This window comes from Mytilus californianus, unplaced genomic scaffold, assembly GCF_021869535.1.
Source record: "Mytilus californianus isolate M0D057914Y unplaced genomic scaffold, xbMytCali1.0.p SCAF_2, whole genome shotgun sequence".
Lineage (NCBI taxonomy): Eukaryota > Metazoa > Mollusca > Bivalvia > Mytilida > Mytilidae > Mytilus > Mytilus californianus.
In genome coordinates, this window is record NW_026262668.1 from 78,874,868 (window position 1) to 78,892,845 (window position 17,978).

Below are 17,978 nucleotides of genomic sequence, written 5' to 3' on the forward strand. Positions count from 1 at the left end.
CATTTATTCTAGTTGTACCATTTCATTTTTCTCAGACGATTCTACATCCAAGATTTATCAAACGAAAAACACACATTATCCATTAACATAAATGCATAAATACTAGTTTTCTCTCTCCCAAAATACCACTCAAAGACACAAATAAATATCCTTTCAATCCCACTACAAGGAAGACGTGCGTATCCAATGACTTAAATCATAAATCTGAACGAACTTTATTCAAGATCTGTTTATTATAATTATTCTACTGTTCATAAATACTTTGTTAAGTGAATAGATGGTCAGCTTGATCTTAATTTTGCCTGTGGATTATTGGGAACAACACGGGGAAAATGAAAAGAAAACCTTTACAAAATGAAATAAAATTCTTTAAAATGTTATAATCTGAAGATTCGTTCTTAATATTTTTAAGGCGTATTTTAAGTTAGGGAAAGTCCAAATAACTGTCCATTCCTGGGAAATAATGGGCGTCGGCCCTACGGACTTTCTCTATAACATATTTTCTAAGGATATTCATAACTTTATGCATCCTAACAATGCAACATGAGCATTGAATTACACAATACATATATAATATTTAGCAAACAGAACGAAATAAATGGAAATACACAAAACATAAATGAGAATGACATAAACTTGTTTGATAAATCTATACTACTAAAGGACGAGACCGATTTCTTTGAGCCGCAACTCCTGTGAAACCATAGAAAGTCGGAAATATTTGTGATATGACGTATAAATGTAGTGTTTAGTACTTCCTAAATTTGTCTTTGAAACAATCTTTTTTCCACAGAAAACGCCTATTTTTGAGAAAATATCCAAATTCGGAGACCGTTATCGATCCGTGTCTTATACGCTTTCGCGCATGCTCTGTCGACGTACTGCCCGCGAAATCTAAGTGAAAGTACAAAGAAAGGGTAGAAAATAGGACAGTTAGATCTATACGGATCCTGTATTGTATTGTAAGTGCATCATTTTGCTTAATTAAACGACATCCACCCTTTTTACTCAGGTGCAGAACTGTCCAAAAATGAAATGGGCGTTGAACGTGTCGAAATGATCCTCCCCCTTTTTATGTGTAAACACAGGTACCCGACGTGTCCACCTTATTACTATGTCCACCTTATTACTGTGTCCACACTCTTTGTTTCAATACTTGCCCAATTGTACTGCGATTTCGCGGGCATCTTCTAGTAATATATAAATTGTCAACGTTGAACTGATTTTCTGAGAAAACTGCATATTAGAAATCTCAAAATAATTGCCTTATTACATCGAAATTACAATACATTGTTAATAAGTTTCCATGGGAGATAACCTAAAACATTATTCTTTTGAATGTAGAAGACTTTTCGAAAGAAAAATTGATCATCTCCCATGGAAACTTCCTAACAACGTATTGTAATTTCACACATATTTCACTGAATATAAAATGTTTTAATTCAAATGATGTCTGATTCTTTTGAATATAGAAGACTTTTTGAAAAAAAATTGTATGAAAACTTAGTTTGAACATTTTTATAGCAATTCAAATTACTAGCTATCACCTTCAGCATGACAATAACAATAAAATTTCTATACAAACTGTTAGACTGATTTTTCATAATAACATTGAAGTGGAATTAAAGTCTTATAGGATTGTAAGTATGCTTTATTTTACCACCTTGCACTTTCACGACTTGACTGTGGTTTTCTACAGCAGTTTGTTCAAATTTCTGACCAGTTGAACAGTTTGGTTTTATAAAACAAATTGCAATTTGGTCAGAATTTTGAATACGTTGCAATAGGTGGAGAGTAACAGTTAAGTCACAGTAAAACGTTTAAACCCGCTGCATTTGTTTGCACCTGTCCTAAGTCAGAAATCTGATGTTCAGTAGTTGTCGTTTGTTGATGTGGTTCATAAGTGTTTCTCGTTTCTCGTTTTTTATATAGATTAGATCGTTGGTTTTCCCGTTTGAATGGTTTTATACTAGTAATTTTTGGGGCCCGTTATAGCTTACTGTTCGGTTTGAACCAAGGCTCCGTGTTGAAGACCGTACTGTGACCTATAATGGTTTACTTTTATAAATTTTGACTTGGATAGAGAGATGTCTCATTGGCACTCATACCACATATCTCTTTATACAGCCAATCTCGTATTAGCAACTTACTTAAAGTCACTGATGGTCTTACAAATGGCTTAACATGTGCATTAAATCGACTGACAAGGTTTCGTTTGAGTTAAATTTGGGGACTATAGAGTTGGTATAAACAATAGAAAAAATATTGACACGTGTATGGAAAAGATGTTGGTAACACTTTGACTCCTGGTTTTGACATTTAAAGGTCATTTAATATAAAACTGTTTAAAAAATCCTGTTTCCACTTCGTCCTGCAGCTGCAAAGACAATTTTCCTAAATCGTAAGAGGATACATTACATGAAGCTGTTGGTATTATGCAATCTAAACATAAAGACAAAACTCCACTATGTCCAAAATCTCCACTATGTTACTTTTAGCAGCGTTACAACTTAAACAGATATTAGAACTCAATTCAAAAGCAATAGCTGTAGAAAATTGCGTTAGAGGGGAATTAAACAGGTTAAGGACAAATGCTTGTCTACAGTCGTGCTTTAAGCCACCGTACAACATCTGAAGTAACTTTTTACAAAATAGTTTGCAACAACTAAATGCAGACCTGGGGTAATTAAAAATTTAATTTTAATTAGCTGTAATTAATTACAAATTTGAAAGTAATTCAATGTAATGTGTAATTAAGCATAATTTCAATTACATGTAATTTCAATTAAATTCTTTATTACTTTGAACAATGCAGTTCATCAGTATAGTATGCATAAATATACAATTTACAAGTTGTATAGCGTTAACAAACACATAAATAATAAACGTCAGAAATATCAGTCACATATTATACTGTTAGTGAGTTTCAGACTACATATAATATAAATATGTGTTAAATATTGTTTCTGCACTTAAATGCGTAGAGTAAGTACTTTCCAAAATTACAAAGTTCCTTAGTGTTTTCAACAGAGAGTAATTGTACTAATTTATAAGTTGAAGGTCTAGTCCAATAATATTTCTTGATAAACTTCTTACGTATAAAACTATAATTTGTACATTGTAAAATAAAATGAAATTCATCCTCTACGACGTTTATATCACACATAATACACATTCTACTATTTTTACTTATTCCATAAAAACGACCGGTTTCAATACATAGATTGTGTGAGGACAGACGAATTTTCGTTATCCATTTTCGAGACATTATAGGAATACATTTTCGTAAATAAAATTGTAATTCTACATTTGACACAATATACTTATATATTCTACACTTGGGTGATGTTTCAAGCGTAAAATGTAACTCTTGTTTTGCTTGATCATATAGCCGTTGTCTGGTTAATTGTAAAAATGAACTATTCAAACAAAGTAACGATTGGTTGTCCCAATAATTACTCATACCAAGATCATATAACAGTGTTTTAATACAAGTTGCCCAGTTTTTGCATTTATTACTATTTGCTACTAATTCTTTGTAGCATGACTTTATTATATAATTTTCACTACCGTGAATTTTAGACCATAATTTGAGCATCCTAAAATTTTGCTCATGTAACAATGGAAATTTTCCTAATTCATAATATACCATTACATTAGAAGTCGACCTCTTGACACCTAGTAATGTTTTACAATAGTCCAAATGAACTATTTCTACATTTGGTGCTCTATGAACACCCCATACTTCACAACCATACATTTAAATACTATATACATAAGTGTCAAATAAACTAATAGAAGTAACATTGTTCAGGAATAAGGATGAAGCCTTTTTCCTCATACTAAACATAGCTTTCCTGCCTTGTTCAGCACAGTGTTTTTGAGTAATATAAAATTTACAATTATATTGAAATAACACACCCAGATAACAAAAATGATCTACAATATCTAATGGTTTACCATTATAAATCCATGTCTCAGTAGGTCTAATTTTCCCACCTTTACGAAAAACTACTATCTTGGTTTTGTTAGTGTTAACTGAAAGACCCCATTTCTGAGTATAACCAGATAAAGTATCTAACATATTTTGCAAGCCTTGGATTGATTCTGACATCAATATCATATCATCAGCATACATTAGTAAAAAAAGTGTTATGTCCTGAAATTCAAGTCCACAGTTTTCATTAATGATGAATTCATTCTCAAAGTCATTAACATAAAATGAAAATAATATAGGCGAAAGAACTTCTCCTTGCATTAAGCCAAGATTATTTGAAAAATATTTAGAATTAAATCCATCAAATCTAATACAAGATCTTACATTGCTATACATTGATTTTAAAATATTAAGCAATTTTCCTCTTGATTCCTAATTTAGAAATCTTGTACCACATAGACGATCAACTGTATCAAACGCTTTTAAATAGTCAACAAAGCAACAATTTAATCTATTACCTTTACAAAAAGAATTTTGTATGACAGAATAAATACAAAACACAGCATCTACTGTACTGTAACCATTACGGAAACCAAATTGTGCATCAGATAAAATATCGTTCATTGATGCCCACTTCAATAATCTACTATTCAATATAGTAGTGAATAGTTTATCTAGATTGCTGACAAGACTTATACCACGGTAATTTGCTGGGTCGTTCACTTCCCCGGACTTAAATACTGGCACTAAAATAGCATCAGACCAAGTGGACGGAAAATATCCAGAGCTCAGAACAGCATTGAAAATAGTACATATATAGTGCAGTACAAGGTCCTTAAACTGAATGAAAAATTCGTGTAACAAACCATCTGGACCATGACTTTTCCCGCGTTTTAAGTCGTGAATAGCTTTAATAAGTTCATCAATGGTTACATCCATATCTAGTTCTTCAAAAACACATTCATTATCTGGCATTTCTGGTATTCTGTTGTGCTCTTCAGTATTAGATACTAGAGTTTTGAAATATTTAAAAAAATCAGTTACTGTTAGATCACTGTTGACCTTTCTCCTTCTTTTGAATACAGAATAAAATTTCTTAGGATTGTCCTTCCTTAATTTACATAGGGTATCTCCTTCTTGTCGCATATTTCCTTTCACTTAACTAATTTTGAAGTACAAAAATGTTCCGGATTAAAAAGCCAAATGCAATTTTTATTTTGAACCATCATATTTATATGTTAAAATCTGTTCAGATGGATATTATTTAAACACTTTCACCAAAATTCAAATATAGCAGTCAAAACATACAAGAATGGAGTCTAATATACTTAATAAAAGCAAAATTCTATCATTGCTCTTCTGTTAAAAAAAATGGAAGTTTGAAAGTTACTTAAAATTTTGGTATCACATGAGGTAAATAAGAAAACCTTTTTGAATAATCTAAATTAAAAATTTTAGTAGAAACTTTAAATTTTAAGAAAAAGATTTTTAAGAATAAAAAATATATTTATTTGTATCTATATATATATATCTTTACAAAAAAAAAAAATCCCCATAAAAAATTAGAAATGCAATCATATAATCAGGATTGAAAATCTAATGATTTTTAAACGTAACAATGACGTTTGAAATTTGAAAATTAAACAAAGCTTGTACAAATGTTTTCACTGTTAAATAGTGTATGCATAAAGGTTTCATTCTACCATGTTGTCATTTTTATGATTTTATCCTATAATATAGCTATTACATGTCTTGGGACAAAAGTAATTGAAATGTAATTAATTACATTGGCAATATAATTGTAATGTAATTAATTACATTTGAAAATCAATGTAATTTTGATGTAATTAATTACATTTAAAAATTTTGAGTAGAAACTTTAAATTTTAAGAAAAAGATTTTTAAGAATAAAAAATATATTCATTTGTATCTATATATATATCTTTACAAAAAAAAAAATCCCTATAAAAAATTAGAAATGCAATCATATAATCAGGATTGAAAATCTAATGACTTTTAAACGTAAAAATGACGTTTGAAATTTGAAAATTAAACAAAGCTTGTACAAATGTTTTCACTGTTAAATAGTTTATGCATAAAGGTTTCATTCTACCATGTTGTCATTTTTATGATTTTATCCTCTAATATAGCTATTACATGTCTTGGGACAAAAATAACTGAAATGTAATTAATTACATTGACAATGTAATTATAATGTAATTAATTACATTTGAAAATCAATGTAATTGTGATGTAATTAATTACATATAAAAATTAATGTAATTGAAATGTAATTAATTATTTTGGCATGTAATTGACCCCAGGTCTGACTAATGGTCATTGCATTTTCATTTAAATGACTTTAAATCAAACCTAAATTCTTAGATGCTGACGTTATTGGTATTGCTGAATCAAGATTTATTTCAAGAGATGAAATTGCAATTTTCATGTTCCTAGTTTTGAACCACCAGTTCGTATAAACCAAATCGGACAGATTTTAATGCAAGACTTATACACTAGTATTATTTCATCGAACTGATTGTATTCACTACAATATATATGCACGTACTCAACTTCAATTTTAGAGTTTGTATTAGCACTTGTCCAAACATCAAAGCCATTATAAAGATCATATATGTATTATTAATTTTATCTTACTCTTAATTTGATTTGAGATGATTGCAAAATTATGATTGAAGAAAAGACATGTATCAAGGAAGAAGACTATTCAGTAGTATTAGCAAATTTGCAACTGTGTTATGCCTTATTTATATCAAAAGTGAGATGGGGATAACATGTAGTTAAATAATGTTAATTTCTTAAGATTTCCATTGTTTATTTTATCAAGTTTAATTTAGCTTAAAGGTAAATGCGTTGATAGAAAATGTTGAATATTGAACAGACTTACAAATATTGTATTAAACTGTTGTTTCACTCGAGAGCTATTTTTGCTTACATTTTGTGCATTGAAAATCTATAGGATACTATATTTCACGATTAACTAATGAACAGTATATATAAGCATATGCTCTTTAGAGTAAACAAATGGTGAATATTAATGAACCTGTATTATAGTTAGTCAATTTTAAATAAACTTCTTACAGACAAATAATCAGTAAGTGTTCCCTTGGTGGGCTTAAGAGAATAGGTAATAATGGATAAAAAACACTAGAGATAATCAGGCCATAACAAAATAATAGAATAGGTAATGATGGCATGCTAAAATAACAAGAATAGAAATAAATTCGCCAAGAAATTTTTCCAATATTGAAAAGGAAAAAGGACACAGGGAATTTCTTGATAGTTGAGGAGTTAAAGTAATGTGGATAACAGAAAAGGTTCAATATCAGGGTTCGTTATTTTGCAGAATAACATAGTGTAATAATGATTACCTGTGTATGGTGAACCAGATGGGCTATATACAAATTTTGGACTATTTGCTGGATCATCTGGGTCAAAATATATCCCAGCATATATTTTGCTACTGTCTTGTTTCAGGTTAAGGTATTCATAGTTACCTTGACTGGAAATAGAAAGGACAGTAATTTATGATGGTATATTTGAATATCAAATAAAATATGCAATTTGATACAAGGGAGCAATCAAAATCATAAGACAAAGGAGGTCAGACAACAGCATAACTGAAAGAAAAAAGGCGAGTAACAATTATGTGATAAGACATATTCGAAGATACTTGTTGTAAGTCAAATATAAGAAAGGAATTGGTATTGAATTATGGCTACTCTATATAGAACATATCGCTATATATCTGTGACATAATTACACTTATACCGTTCGATGTGAAAACTTCAACTCTACCATTATTGATTCATTGTTATTTAACGACGCGTCAGAACACTTTGGCTATATCGCATAAATGAGCTTTAGAATTAAGAACTCAGAGCTCAGAAACGTTTTTGTAGGCTGTAATATTTGATCACTGATGTTAAAATTTATTGATGAAGTCAACTTATAAAATAGCAGTAATAAGATATGGTCATTTTTGCAGGACAAAATAGCTGATACATGGAATTTGAATTACTCATATTATAGATTGGTAAAAGCTTTTAAGATATACCTATTATAATAGTTCAAATACGGCTATCGGTGAAAACATGAAAAACGGATATATTCACTAAAACTATTCATTATTCTAAAATTAGTAAATAATGTACAAGTTGATTAGGTAAATTATTGCATCATTCCGCAAAATAAACCTGCTGACAAAGGCTTTGGTACATTATTGCATATTTTGGTAAGAAAGATTCTGTAATTTATTTTCAATACCTCATGACAACATTACAAAAAGATTTAAATCTAGCAACCAATAAAATCATGAAAATTTTTTTTTATTCTCTGAAGAAGCTGAAAAACTTTGAAAAATAACTAAACACATATATAACTTTCCAATGCAAAAAGTATTAAATAAATGTCAAAGTAATAACTTCGGCATAGCTCATGTACAAGTTCTTGTTTTAGAACGTAGAAATGTTCTATTTAAAGGTCTGCACTAACGTACATTATGCTTTTGGCTTCAAAGGTTTTGTTTTGAATTCATACCTCTGGACAGTTATATGGTGTATGTATGTATGTATTATTCTTATATTCTTTTATCTATAATATTTATATACAAATTGTTAAAGTTTTACGAAAAAAACTAAGTTTGGTCAATGTATTTTACTTCTCGTACAACGCTGTTGTTGAATATTGCAATATCACTATATGAATATGGTAATATAAGCGGACATATATTTACACACAAAATACATATTTAATTTAAAATATCTACCAGAATGCAATTAAAACACTTGAATATACCCACTTTGTTAGAAATTGTTCAAATTCTTCCGTCCTTATCGACATAGAGGGATTCACATAATCTGGAGTTTTCTGTAGAAGCAGTTCAAGATTACCTGACATTTCATCTTGACTACTTTGTGTGTATTTTATGTAATATCCTGGATTAAATGAATTATACCACTAAAAAGAAAAAAAAAGAAATACCTTACATTCTACCGAAAGGATTGATTGTTGTCAATATTTGAAAGCAGTATCTGAGTTTTATTTATTGAAAAAAATTGGCAATAATCTAACTTTAAATAACATGCCTGGTATATTAATAAAGGCAATAGTAGTATATCGCTGTTCAAACATAAAACATTATTTTCTTTTTTCAGTACGACTTGGGCTTCAATTAGGAATATCTGCATCACTGTACTATTATTATATTGTACAATTCATATTATTTGTTTGTCATCGTCCTTATCGGTATTGATCGCAATTTGTTTATTTTCCCTTTGATCCTATAATGCCTAATATAACTTTTTTAATCACGGACAGGACGTGATGCTTAAAAATGTTAGACAATGACATAATGTAACAATGCAGCAACGTCATAATTTTATGTTGACCCGTGTCAATTTATGCTCAATGAAATGGACGCGACATGATTCATACATTCAAACAACTATCTCAAGGTTTTGTACGCGTAAAGGATTCTTCTTACTACTTAATGTAATTTAAAGAAACATATTGTAATCACAAATTTCCATTACAAATAATAATTACATTTTAGGCTTCAACTCTAATATCAGCTCGCCTTAGTGAGATCGCTTGATATTTTTGCTGATTAGTCATTATAAAAGAGCCGAATTTTATAAATATTTCATCCCTCCACAAGACATAGCATTATCAAGTAAAATTCGTCATGCCTTACCATGTTATCATAATGTCGATTGCTTGCAATCACGAATTGTTTGATTTTTTAAAATATTTCAGCATTATTCTGGCATGTTAATAATAGATTTCACTTATCTTCTACGTGTATCGTCAATCTGACTATTATTTTTTTTTTTAAATTACGGGTAATGTTACCAAAAATAGATAACGGTTAGGCGGAGAAACATACAAAAGGATATAATTAGATGAAAGTGTCAAGGGAATGAATATTCAATCATAATTAGGTACTTAACATCATTGAAAAATATCTAACGAAACGAACTATATAATTGAGTTCTGGAGTTGGCATGTCAGTAACTGCTAGTAGTCCTTTATTAATTTATGTATCATTGTCATTTTGTTTAGTTTCTTTTGTTAACTATTCTGACATCGGACTCGGGCTTCTTTTAAACTGAGTTTTACTGTGCGTATTGCTGTGTGTTTGTTTTTTCTACATTGACTAGAGGTATAGGGGAGGGTTGAGATCTCAAAAACATGTTTAACCTCGCCGCATTTTTGCGCCTGTCCCAAGTCAGGAGCCTATGGCCTTTGTTAGTCATGTATAATTTTTAATTTTAGTTTCTTTTATATATTTCGGAGTTTAGTATGACGTCCATTATTACTGAACTAGTACATATTTTTGTTTAGGGGCCAGCTGAAGCACGCCTCCGGGTTTTTCTCGCTGTATTGAAGACCCATTGGTGGCCTTGGGTTGTTTTCTGCTCTTTGGTCGGGTTGTTGTCTCTTTGACACATTCCCCATTTCCATTCTCAATTTTATATAAATAGAAAAGCTACGCACGGGCGATAAACAATGAAACTTGGAAATCAGTTCGACCGGAACCTAGGTTGCAATTCCGAACGTTTAACATATGAATAATCCGTAGCTCTATGAGCTGCAAATGGTCAAAAAGCGACCATAAGAGCTACGGTTCCACGGCAAGAATGAAGGCTTTGGCAGTTTTAAGGTTTCGTACACACAATAATGGCGACCAAAATACACACTACACGGAAAGTAATCTTAATTTTCTCTACATTACAACTGCATCACATGACAATGGTTGTGCGAAGTGCTTTACCCAATGATAGTTATTGCCTTTGTTATTGAAGTCATCAGCAAAGTGTTAGATTTCACAAATACAGTCGTCTTTTAAGAAGCTTTCGTGATCACACTTGAAGCCTTAAATATTGTTGTTCACAAGATGATTTAAAATGTTATTAATCACGCATTCTGTAGTAACTTTATGTCACGATTTTTCGCTAAGTTATATGACATGCGTACTAAATATTACAATTAAAATATGCTATTATCTTTATCAGGGTTACTTCCCGACAGACGAACGACAAATCAGACAATGCTATAATGACAAATAAGATCAGTGAAGTGTATTTGGAATCCTAGGCCTCATTATACCATGTTTAAATAGTTTAATGGAGCTTGAAAACTTGATATCGCATCTGCTTTGAAGTAAAATCAGAGACTTTCCCTAAAAAAATTATCGTTTTCTGAAGTTTGATATAGAGAATGTGGTTATTCAGTTAATGTCATCACTCTTTCATACGTATACGAATGCACTCATTAATCGACAATGATTACACATTTCATTCTTATAACAGACAAAATAGACAGAAATGAAATCAAACCTCAAATTATAAATCTGCCACGTGGTGTAATAGGAACTACAAATACAAATGTAGTTCACTCGGAAAAGAATGTAAGCCCATGATTTTATATATATTAGTTGAAATTGACTTTGGGGTAGTTTTCAATAACTTCGAGTACTCTCATATCGGTAATTTGTGTCTTTTGTCTATTTTGGTTGTTTATTTTTGCTTTGTGCCTCTATAATAAATACAACTTTTTCCAATTGATCTTCATTTTAGCCTTATATTTTGCTTTTAAAACGCTTCCTATGCTAGGTAGACGACTGAGCGCTAATAACAATGTTTAACATACGCCTCGTTCTTTATATGCTTTATATCCAAAAGGAGCAACACCCCCGGGTGTAGCAACAAGTTAAACGTCTTTTGCTATGCATGCATCACCCGCCATGCGATTCTAAACGCAGTTTTTACAGTGTGATCTCCCTCGTTCTTTTTGCTTCTGTTTTGTATAGGAGCATGATGAGATATATTGGGAAGGTGTTTTGGGGAAAATAAACAAGTTATGTACAGTCCATACTGGGGACTATATTTGTAGACGACGAAAGACAAAGATAAACCCATTTGTTATGTCGAAATATCTGTCAATACGATTTCATTTCATCTTGTTTGTATAGTTTTATGTTTTGTTCGTATCGTTGCTAAACAAATAAGGCTTTTATAATTTTTCTGTTTGAGCAGTATCGTCTTCAGACGATCCAATATGTATTGACTGTGCTGGTTGTTTTTTCTCTATAGGGTCTGATATGTATAAAGTTATTATTTGTATTATTATTACATTATCCGTGTAATGTTGTATCGAATGCGCTGTCATGGAAGGCTGTTGTATTTGAATTGTGTGTGTCGTAAAGGTTTTGATTTTTGTACGCAAATGAGAACGCCTAGATACAATGAAATTTACAGCTAAAATCAATCAGACTTGCAAAATGTATCAATATATTCCATACATTTGAAATTTGTAGATAACATTATTGAACATATCTATTATGTTCATTTATGAAGCATTCTTTATTTGTTAATTAACGAAACTTCATCATTCCATTACTGTGTCCTTGCATTTAAAACAAGATGATGCTTTGATATATATATATACCTACTTCATTAATACAAGTCTTGTTTATTCTGTCAATATAATCATGTCTGTAGAAGTTATTGGTGTCATTGTATCCACAATGTACATCTGTCATTCTCCAAAAATCAAAAACTTTCATACCAGTCTGATTTTTAGCTCTGAAAATTTCTTTCCAGAAAAGCGATGATACTACAAGGAAAAAGAGTGAATAGTGAAAATAAAAGCCATAACTACTAGTATAAGGTAATTTAAAAAGTCAAATACAATATTCCAATGGCAATATTGTAAAAAAGTAGAATATATGCAATTTGATCAATAAAATGTATTTTTCTGCATTGTCAAAAAAAAACAAAAAAAAAAACAAATTGGCGAAAGTACAAGGTTTTCCATGGAGAAAAATGATAATGAAAAATGATAATAATAAAGTAGATATGGGACAAAGTGGAAATTAGTATACATCTTTGTTATATAAGAAACTTTTAATTCATTTTAGATTTATTTTCTTACATATGCCTGTATGTCAGCAATGATATTGTTATATATAGTTATTTTATTTTAGTACGCTTGCTTAACATATTGCCTAAAGTCTTTTTCTTTTACCTACATTTTACATGCTACATTTATTTCGGAGGGTACCAAAGGTTTAAAACCTTCCATCTTATTGATCATTTTATTTATCTAATTGATTTTGGACATGCATATATTCTCTAAAATGTCCGTTTTATATAAAATATATATATATTCACTTTACTAACTGTTCATATAGCAATAATTCCAATACTTTGGTTAAATTGAGATGAGTAAGTGAAGAAAAATTGTTGATTCTGATCTTTGTGATAGTCATCAGTTTTACTAAGGGATGAAAACCAATAGCAAATGTAATATTAGTACACCAAAGAATACATGCACATTGTGTTTTGAATCGTTTTGGACTCTTCTGTTAAATGTTAAAATGATTATCACTGTATTTGAAGTGTTTGAGTTTGTGTTCGCATTTACGTTGTATTGTTTATATTTTACTTGTATTTTGATAAAAAATAAAAAAGATGTGGTATGATTACTAATAAGACAACTTTCTGATAGAGTTCAAATGACATGGATGTGAGCATTCATTTTAACCTAGTTAACATGCAAAACCCTTAAAATGAAAATAACACTAATATTTTTGGTGCGTCCGCACCGCTTTCAGGATTAACGCTCATACTCAAAATGTTGAAATATAAGAATTTATTAGTACTCGAATATGTGAGAACACAAAAAGGAACTTAAAGAGAATAGTCAAATTGATCTAAGGTCAACTTTGTCTCTGGGAGTTTGAACCTTAGTGTCATATCTATTTCGAAACTAAACAACGGAGAGTCGAAGAAAAATATGTTAAAGATTGTCTGTACCGAAGCACTGACTACTGAGCTGATGATACCCTTGATGACTAGAGGTTCACCAACAGCAGTATCGATCCACTGCTAGAAAACCACTTTTCTGGACTTACTTCCAACAGGAACGCTCAACTTTTGAAAGCCAAAAATATATTACTTAGATAAGTGAGGAGCTATACCCACAAACAGGGCTGACAAGAACAGCAATGTCTATTTCAATCAACTTAAAAAAAACCAATTAACTTAGAGTTTGAGTTTTTAAGTGTAATTTGGTGGAAGTTGTTTTATGTTTATCTCCCGTTGTAGTTGCAATAATTAATACCCTTTATCTTCAGACGCCTTTACATGATGAACATTTACACATGCATGTACATATGAATAGGCGTAAATTTACCTATGCAAGTAAATGCGATTTACCAATACGTTCATATGATGTTTATACCATGTGTATTTGCGTAATATACACTTTGGACATACATAGAATTAATATTTTTTTAAGATTGAACTTGATAATCGATTCAAGTGATATCTAATTATCAAAATGGAGAGATATGTTCAATATAAAATGCATTAAAGATCCTTTTATATATCCTCAAGCATAGCTATTATGGGTTTTTTCTCGCAGAAGTAAGTTTAGGACAAGGGAGCGCTCTTCAATCTTGCAATAGCGCATAGTTATGGAAAACAGGTGAAATGCTTTTTCATTTAATCATAATTGATATAAACATGTTTTTGACTTTTTCAGTAAATGCAAATATTCCAGGGACAGATTCTGGTTTAAGCGATAAAACGGTCTTTTTTTGTGTGTTAGAATTAAGGCGACAGTAGTTTACCGATATTCAAATCTCGTAAATCGATTAAGAAGAGACAAAAAACTTAAGGTAAAAAAAGCACAAAAAACGTGGAAATCGCATGAACCCCAAAAGGAGGTAGACTGCGTGCATCGACAAGGTTAGCGTCTCCTGCAGAGCATATACTGGTATCTAAAGATCTATGACCGCGCTAGCACTTCGCTTGTGTGTTGAGACACCGACACATCGTATCGATCAACTAATTTATGATAGTGATCGTAAAACTTATTTTGTGTCGATTTCAGTCGTTCGTCCTCATAACTCTGTTGGAAAAGTTTTTGTGTAAGTAACACACCCTTGATTATGAAGTCCGAGTAGTGTGAATTTGCACTTTCTTAACCTTTTAACTGAAATATGTAAATAAAATACGATTGAGGAGATATATTATTATAAAACATGCCAAAACTTTTACATAGTGTAAGGATTGTGTCCCCACAAATCCTGGATCTGCGCATGTAATCATTTACAAGAATATAATGAAGTTTAAGACTCGGAACCAGCAATAGGTCTGACGACGATATAGTTTTAAAAGAGATTGCGTGCAGTACGTATATATTTAAGGTTGAGCATTTTAGCATATATGGTTCTATCGCTGGAAGGAGCTTTACTCCCTTTGTCGTTGAGTCCTTCCGTTTGGTGAACTGCCATTGGGAAATGTTTCAATGATTTCGTTAAGTTAGACCCAAAGGAGTCAATATGACAAAATGTGGAACAATTCAAAGAGAAAACTTATGACCCGATTGATACTAAAACAATAAACGAAAACAATTATGACAGAGAGCAGCATATTACAACTACAGAATTACAGGTTCCTGGCATGAGACAGGCACATGAAGAATGTAGCGAGGTTTAATATGTGTTTGGAGTGCTAAACATTTCACCTCTCAGTGATGTAACAGTACAACAATATAAACAATTACAAAAATCAGTCGAAAAAAAAAGAGAATATATGTGACTATGGACGACCTCATATATAGTAATAATAGGAATAGGTACAATTTTATTTTTTATAAATTTATTTACCTGAAACCATGCTGACTTACAAAATGACAGATGGACGGGTCAAACACTAAATATCCCGCTACTTATAGTTAGGGGAATAAAAAGGATGCAGTATTGTTATTTTTTGCATTCATATGCATCAAACGTTTGCATCAAGGGATACGGTCATGCAAATTTGTACTCGTTGGGAATTTGCATACGTGTGCATTTGGGTTCACATGCAGCGTTAACATCTTCATGTATTTCTGCATATATAAGTATATAATATAAAATAATGAGATGTGGAATGATTTCTTATGAGACAACAATCCTACAGAATCCAAATGAAGCAGATTTAAGCAACTATTGGTCTCCGTACGACCTTCAACTATGCGCAAAACCCATACCGCACAGTTCGCTATAAAAGGCCCCGACATGATAAAATGTGAAAAAATTCAAACGAAAAAAAAAAAACATCGATGACAGACAGCAACCAAAAAATAAGATGTACAAAATATGTGCATGTGAACGGGGCACTACATAAAAGATTAGTTTTCACATTTTTACCTATTATGTTTGTTTGTTTTATTCACGAATCGTTGTCAATATAATGGAATTTGATGGGACTGTCATACAAGTGAGAGGTTTAGCGCTATAAAACCAGGTTCAATCCACCATTTTCTACATAAGAAAATGCCTGTACCAAGTCAGGAATATGACAGTTGTTGTCCATTCGTTTGGTGTGTTTGTGCTTTTGATTTTGCCATTTGATTAGGGACTTTCCGTTTTGAATTTTCCTTGGAATTCAGTATTTTTGTGATTTAACTTTTTAAATACTTTCCCTTATAATATAGTTCATTAATTTCTGACACTTTATATTTTTTGTGTTTTTTATCTGTGCTTTGTAGACTGTTGTTTGTGTTTCCGTAGCTTTTCGTTTTTTGCCATGGTTTTCTTCGCCTTATGATCTTTGATTCTTCCTTTGGAATCCTCCGCTTCTTTTTTATCTGATTGTTTATGTTTGCTTTTGTTTTCACTAAACATGACTTTGTAGATTCTATTATTGCTCTATAATATATGTCTTTCATTTCAGAATGATTTACACATGCTTTAAAACTCTTTCTTAATATACTTTACGACTCAAGGTTATTATTTTTTTTTATAGTTATTAATATATAGAAATAAGAAGATGTGGTATGAGTGCCAAAGAGACAACTCTCCATCCAAGTCACAATGTATAAAAAGCAAACAATTATAGGTGAAGGTACGGCCTTCAACACGGAGCCTTGGCTCACACCGAACAGCAAGCTATAAGGGGCCCCAATATGTCTTAATTTTCATAATTATCCATTTTATTGACTTACATTCCAGCATATTGGATTTTTGTAATTTTTGTACATATTAAATTTACACTGTTTACAGAGGAGATAGTTCTTTTTTCAATTACATATATAAACTTTTGTAAATACCCTTTAGTTATACAATTGTACACAAAAATAAATTTTGTGTACAATTGTATAACTAAAGGGTATTTCGTATTCATTCGTACCTTGAACCATTGCTTTTTGACAACGACCTATGTACTCTGTAATTGTTTTCCTTAAATGCTAATATTTTAACTATTTGGGATTTCTTTTTATAACTAGAATTATTGCGAATTGCTTAAAGTTTAAAGAATAAAATTATGAAATAATTAAAAGTGAATGTTAATGCAACTGCAACATGTCAATGAATTACTTATTTTTATATGGTGTCATACATTAGACAGACACATAAACATTACAGTGTCTAGTGTATAATAGTTTTCACTGCCTTTTCCATCTTCGCTAGCCAAGGGTTACGATCCACTTCCCTCCTCTCCACACTTGGCAGTTTGGGATAGAATTTCGGAGACAAAAGGTAATGATTTTCATTGGTTGCAGTCGAAACTCGCTGCATCCAATCAAAAAGCGCATATAACATGATCACGTGTAAATGTAGAAAGTGTATGTAAACAATTGCCACGTGCTTATTGTGCAACAAGTCTTTACATCCCTTAACATACGACTATATTTAGTGACAATTTGAATGTTTTTAATCAACTTATAGAAGTTCCTGTGTATGTTTCTTGCACAAATGCATGAATGTCAACGTATATTATCGTTTCCTGCTTTACCAAGTGTGTAGAATCTAGACGCTACCGTGTTTTTACCTCCAAATTAAAGAGTTCAAGTGCTACCATTGGTCAAGAATAATGTATTCGGAATGGGCGTGACTTTAATCTACCGATATCACAAATGTTGGCTTAATCTGCCAAGGGTGGAGAGGAGGGAAGTGGATCGTAACCCTTGGCTAGCGAAGATGTGCCTTTTCAGGCTTCAATGCATAGTTTTTAATTTGCAC

General features: G+C 31.2%; 1 protein-coding gene across 2 annotated transcripts in view; it reads right to left on the reverse strand.

Annotated features, from left to right (window-relative positions):
* Window positions 1-17,978, reverse strand: part of LOC127728247 (uncharacterized) — a 125,547-nt gene that overhangs the window by 89,089 nt on the left and 18,480 nt on the right. For both annotated transcript variants that reach the window (XM_052235517.1, XM_052235519.1), the window contains exons 2-4: window positions 12,414-12,577; window positions 8,760-8,917; window positions 7,330-7,460 (exon numbers count right to left, since the gene is read on the reverse strand). In XM_052235517.1, the coding sequence (XP_052091477.1) occupies window positions 7,330-7,460; window positions 8,760-8,917; window positions 12,414-12,577 (453 nt within the window). The remainder of the gene's footprint in view (window positions 1-7,329; window positions 7,461-8,759; window positions 8,918-12,413; window positions 12,578-17,978) is intronic.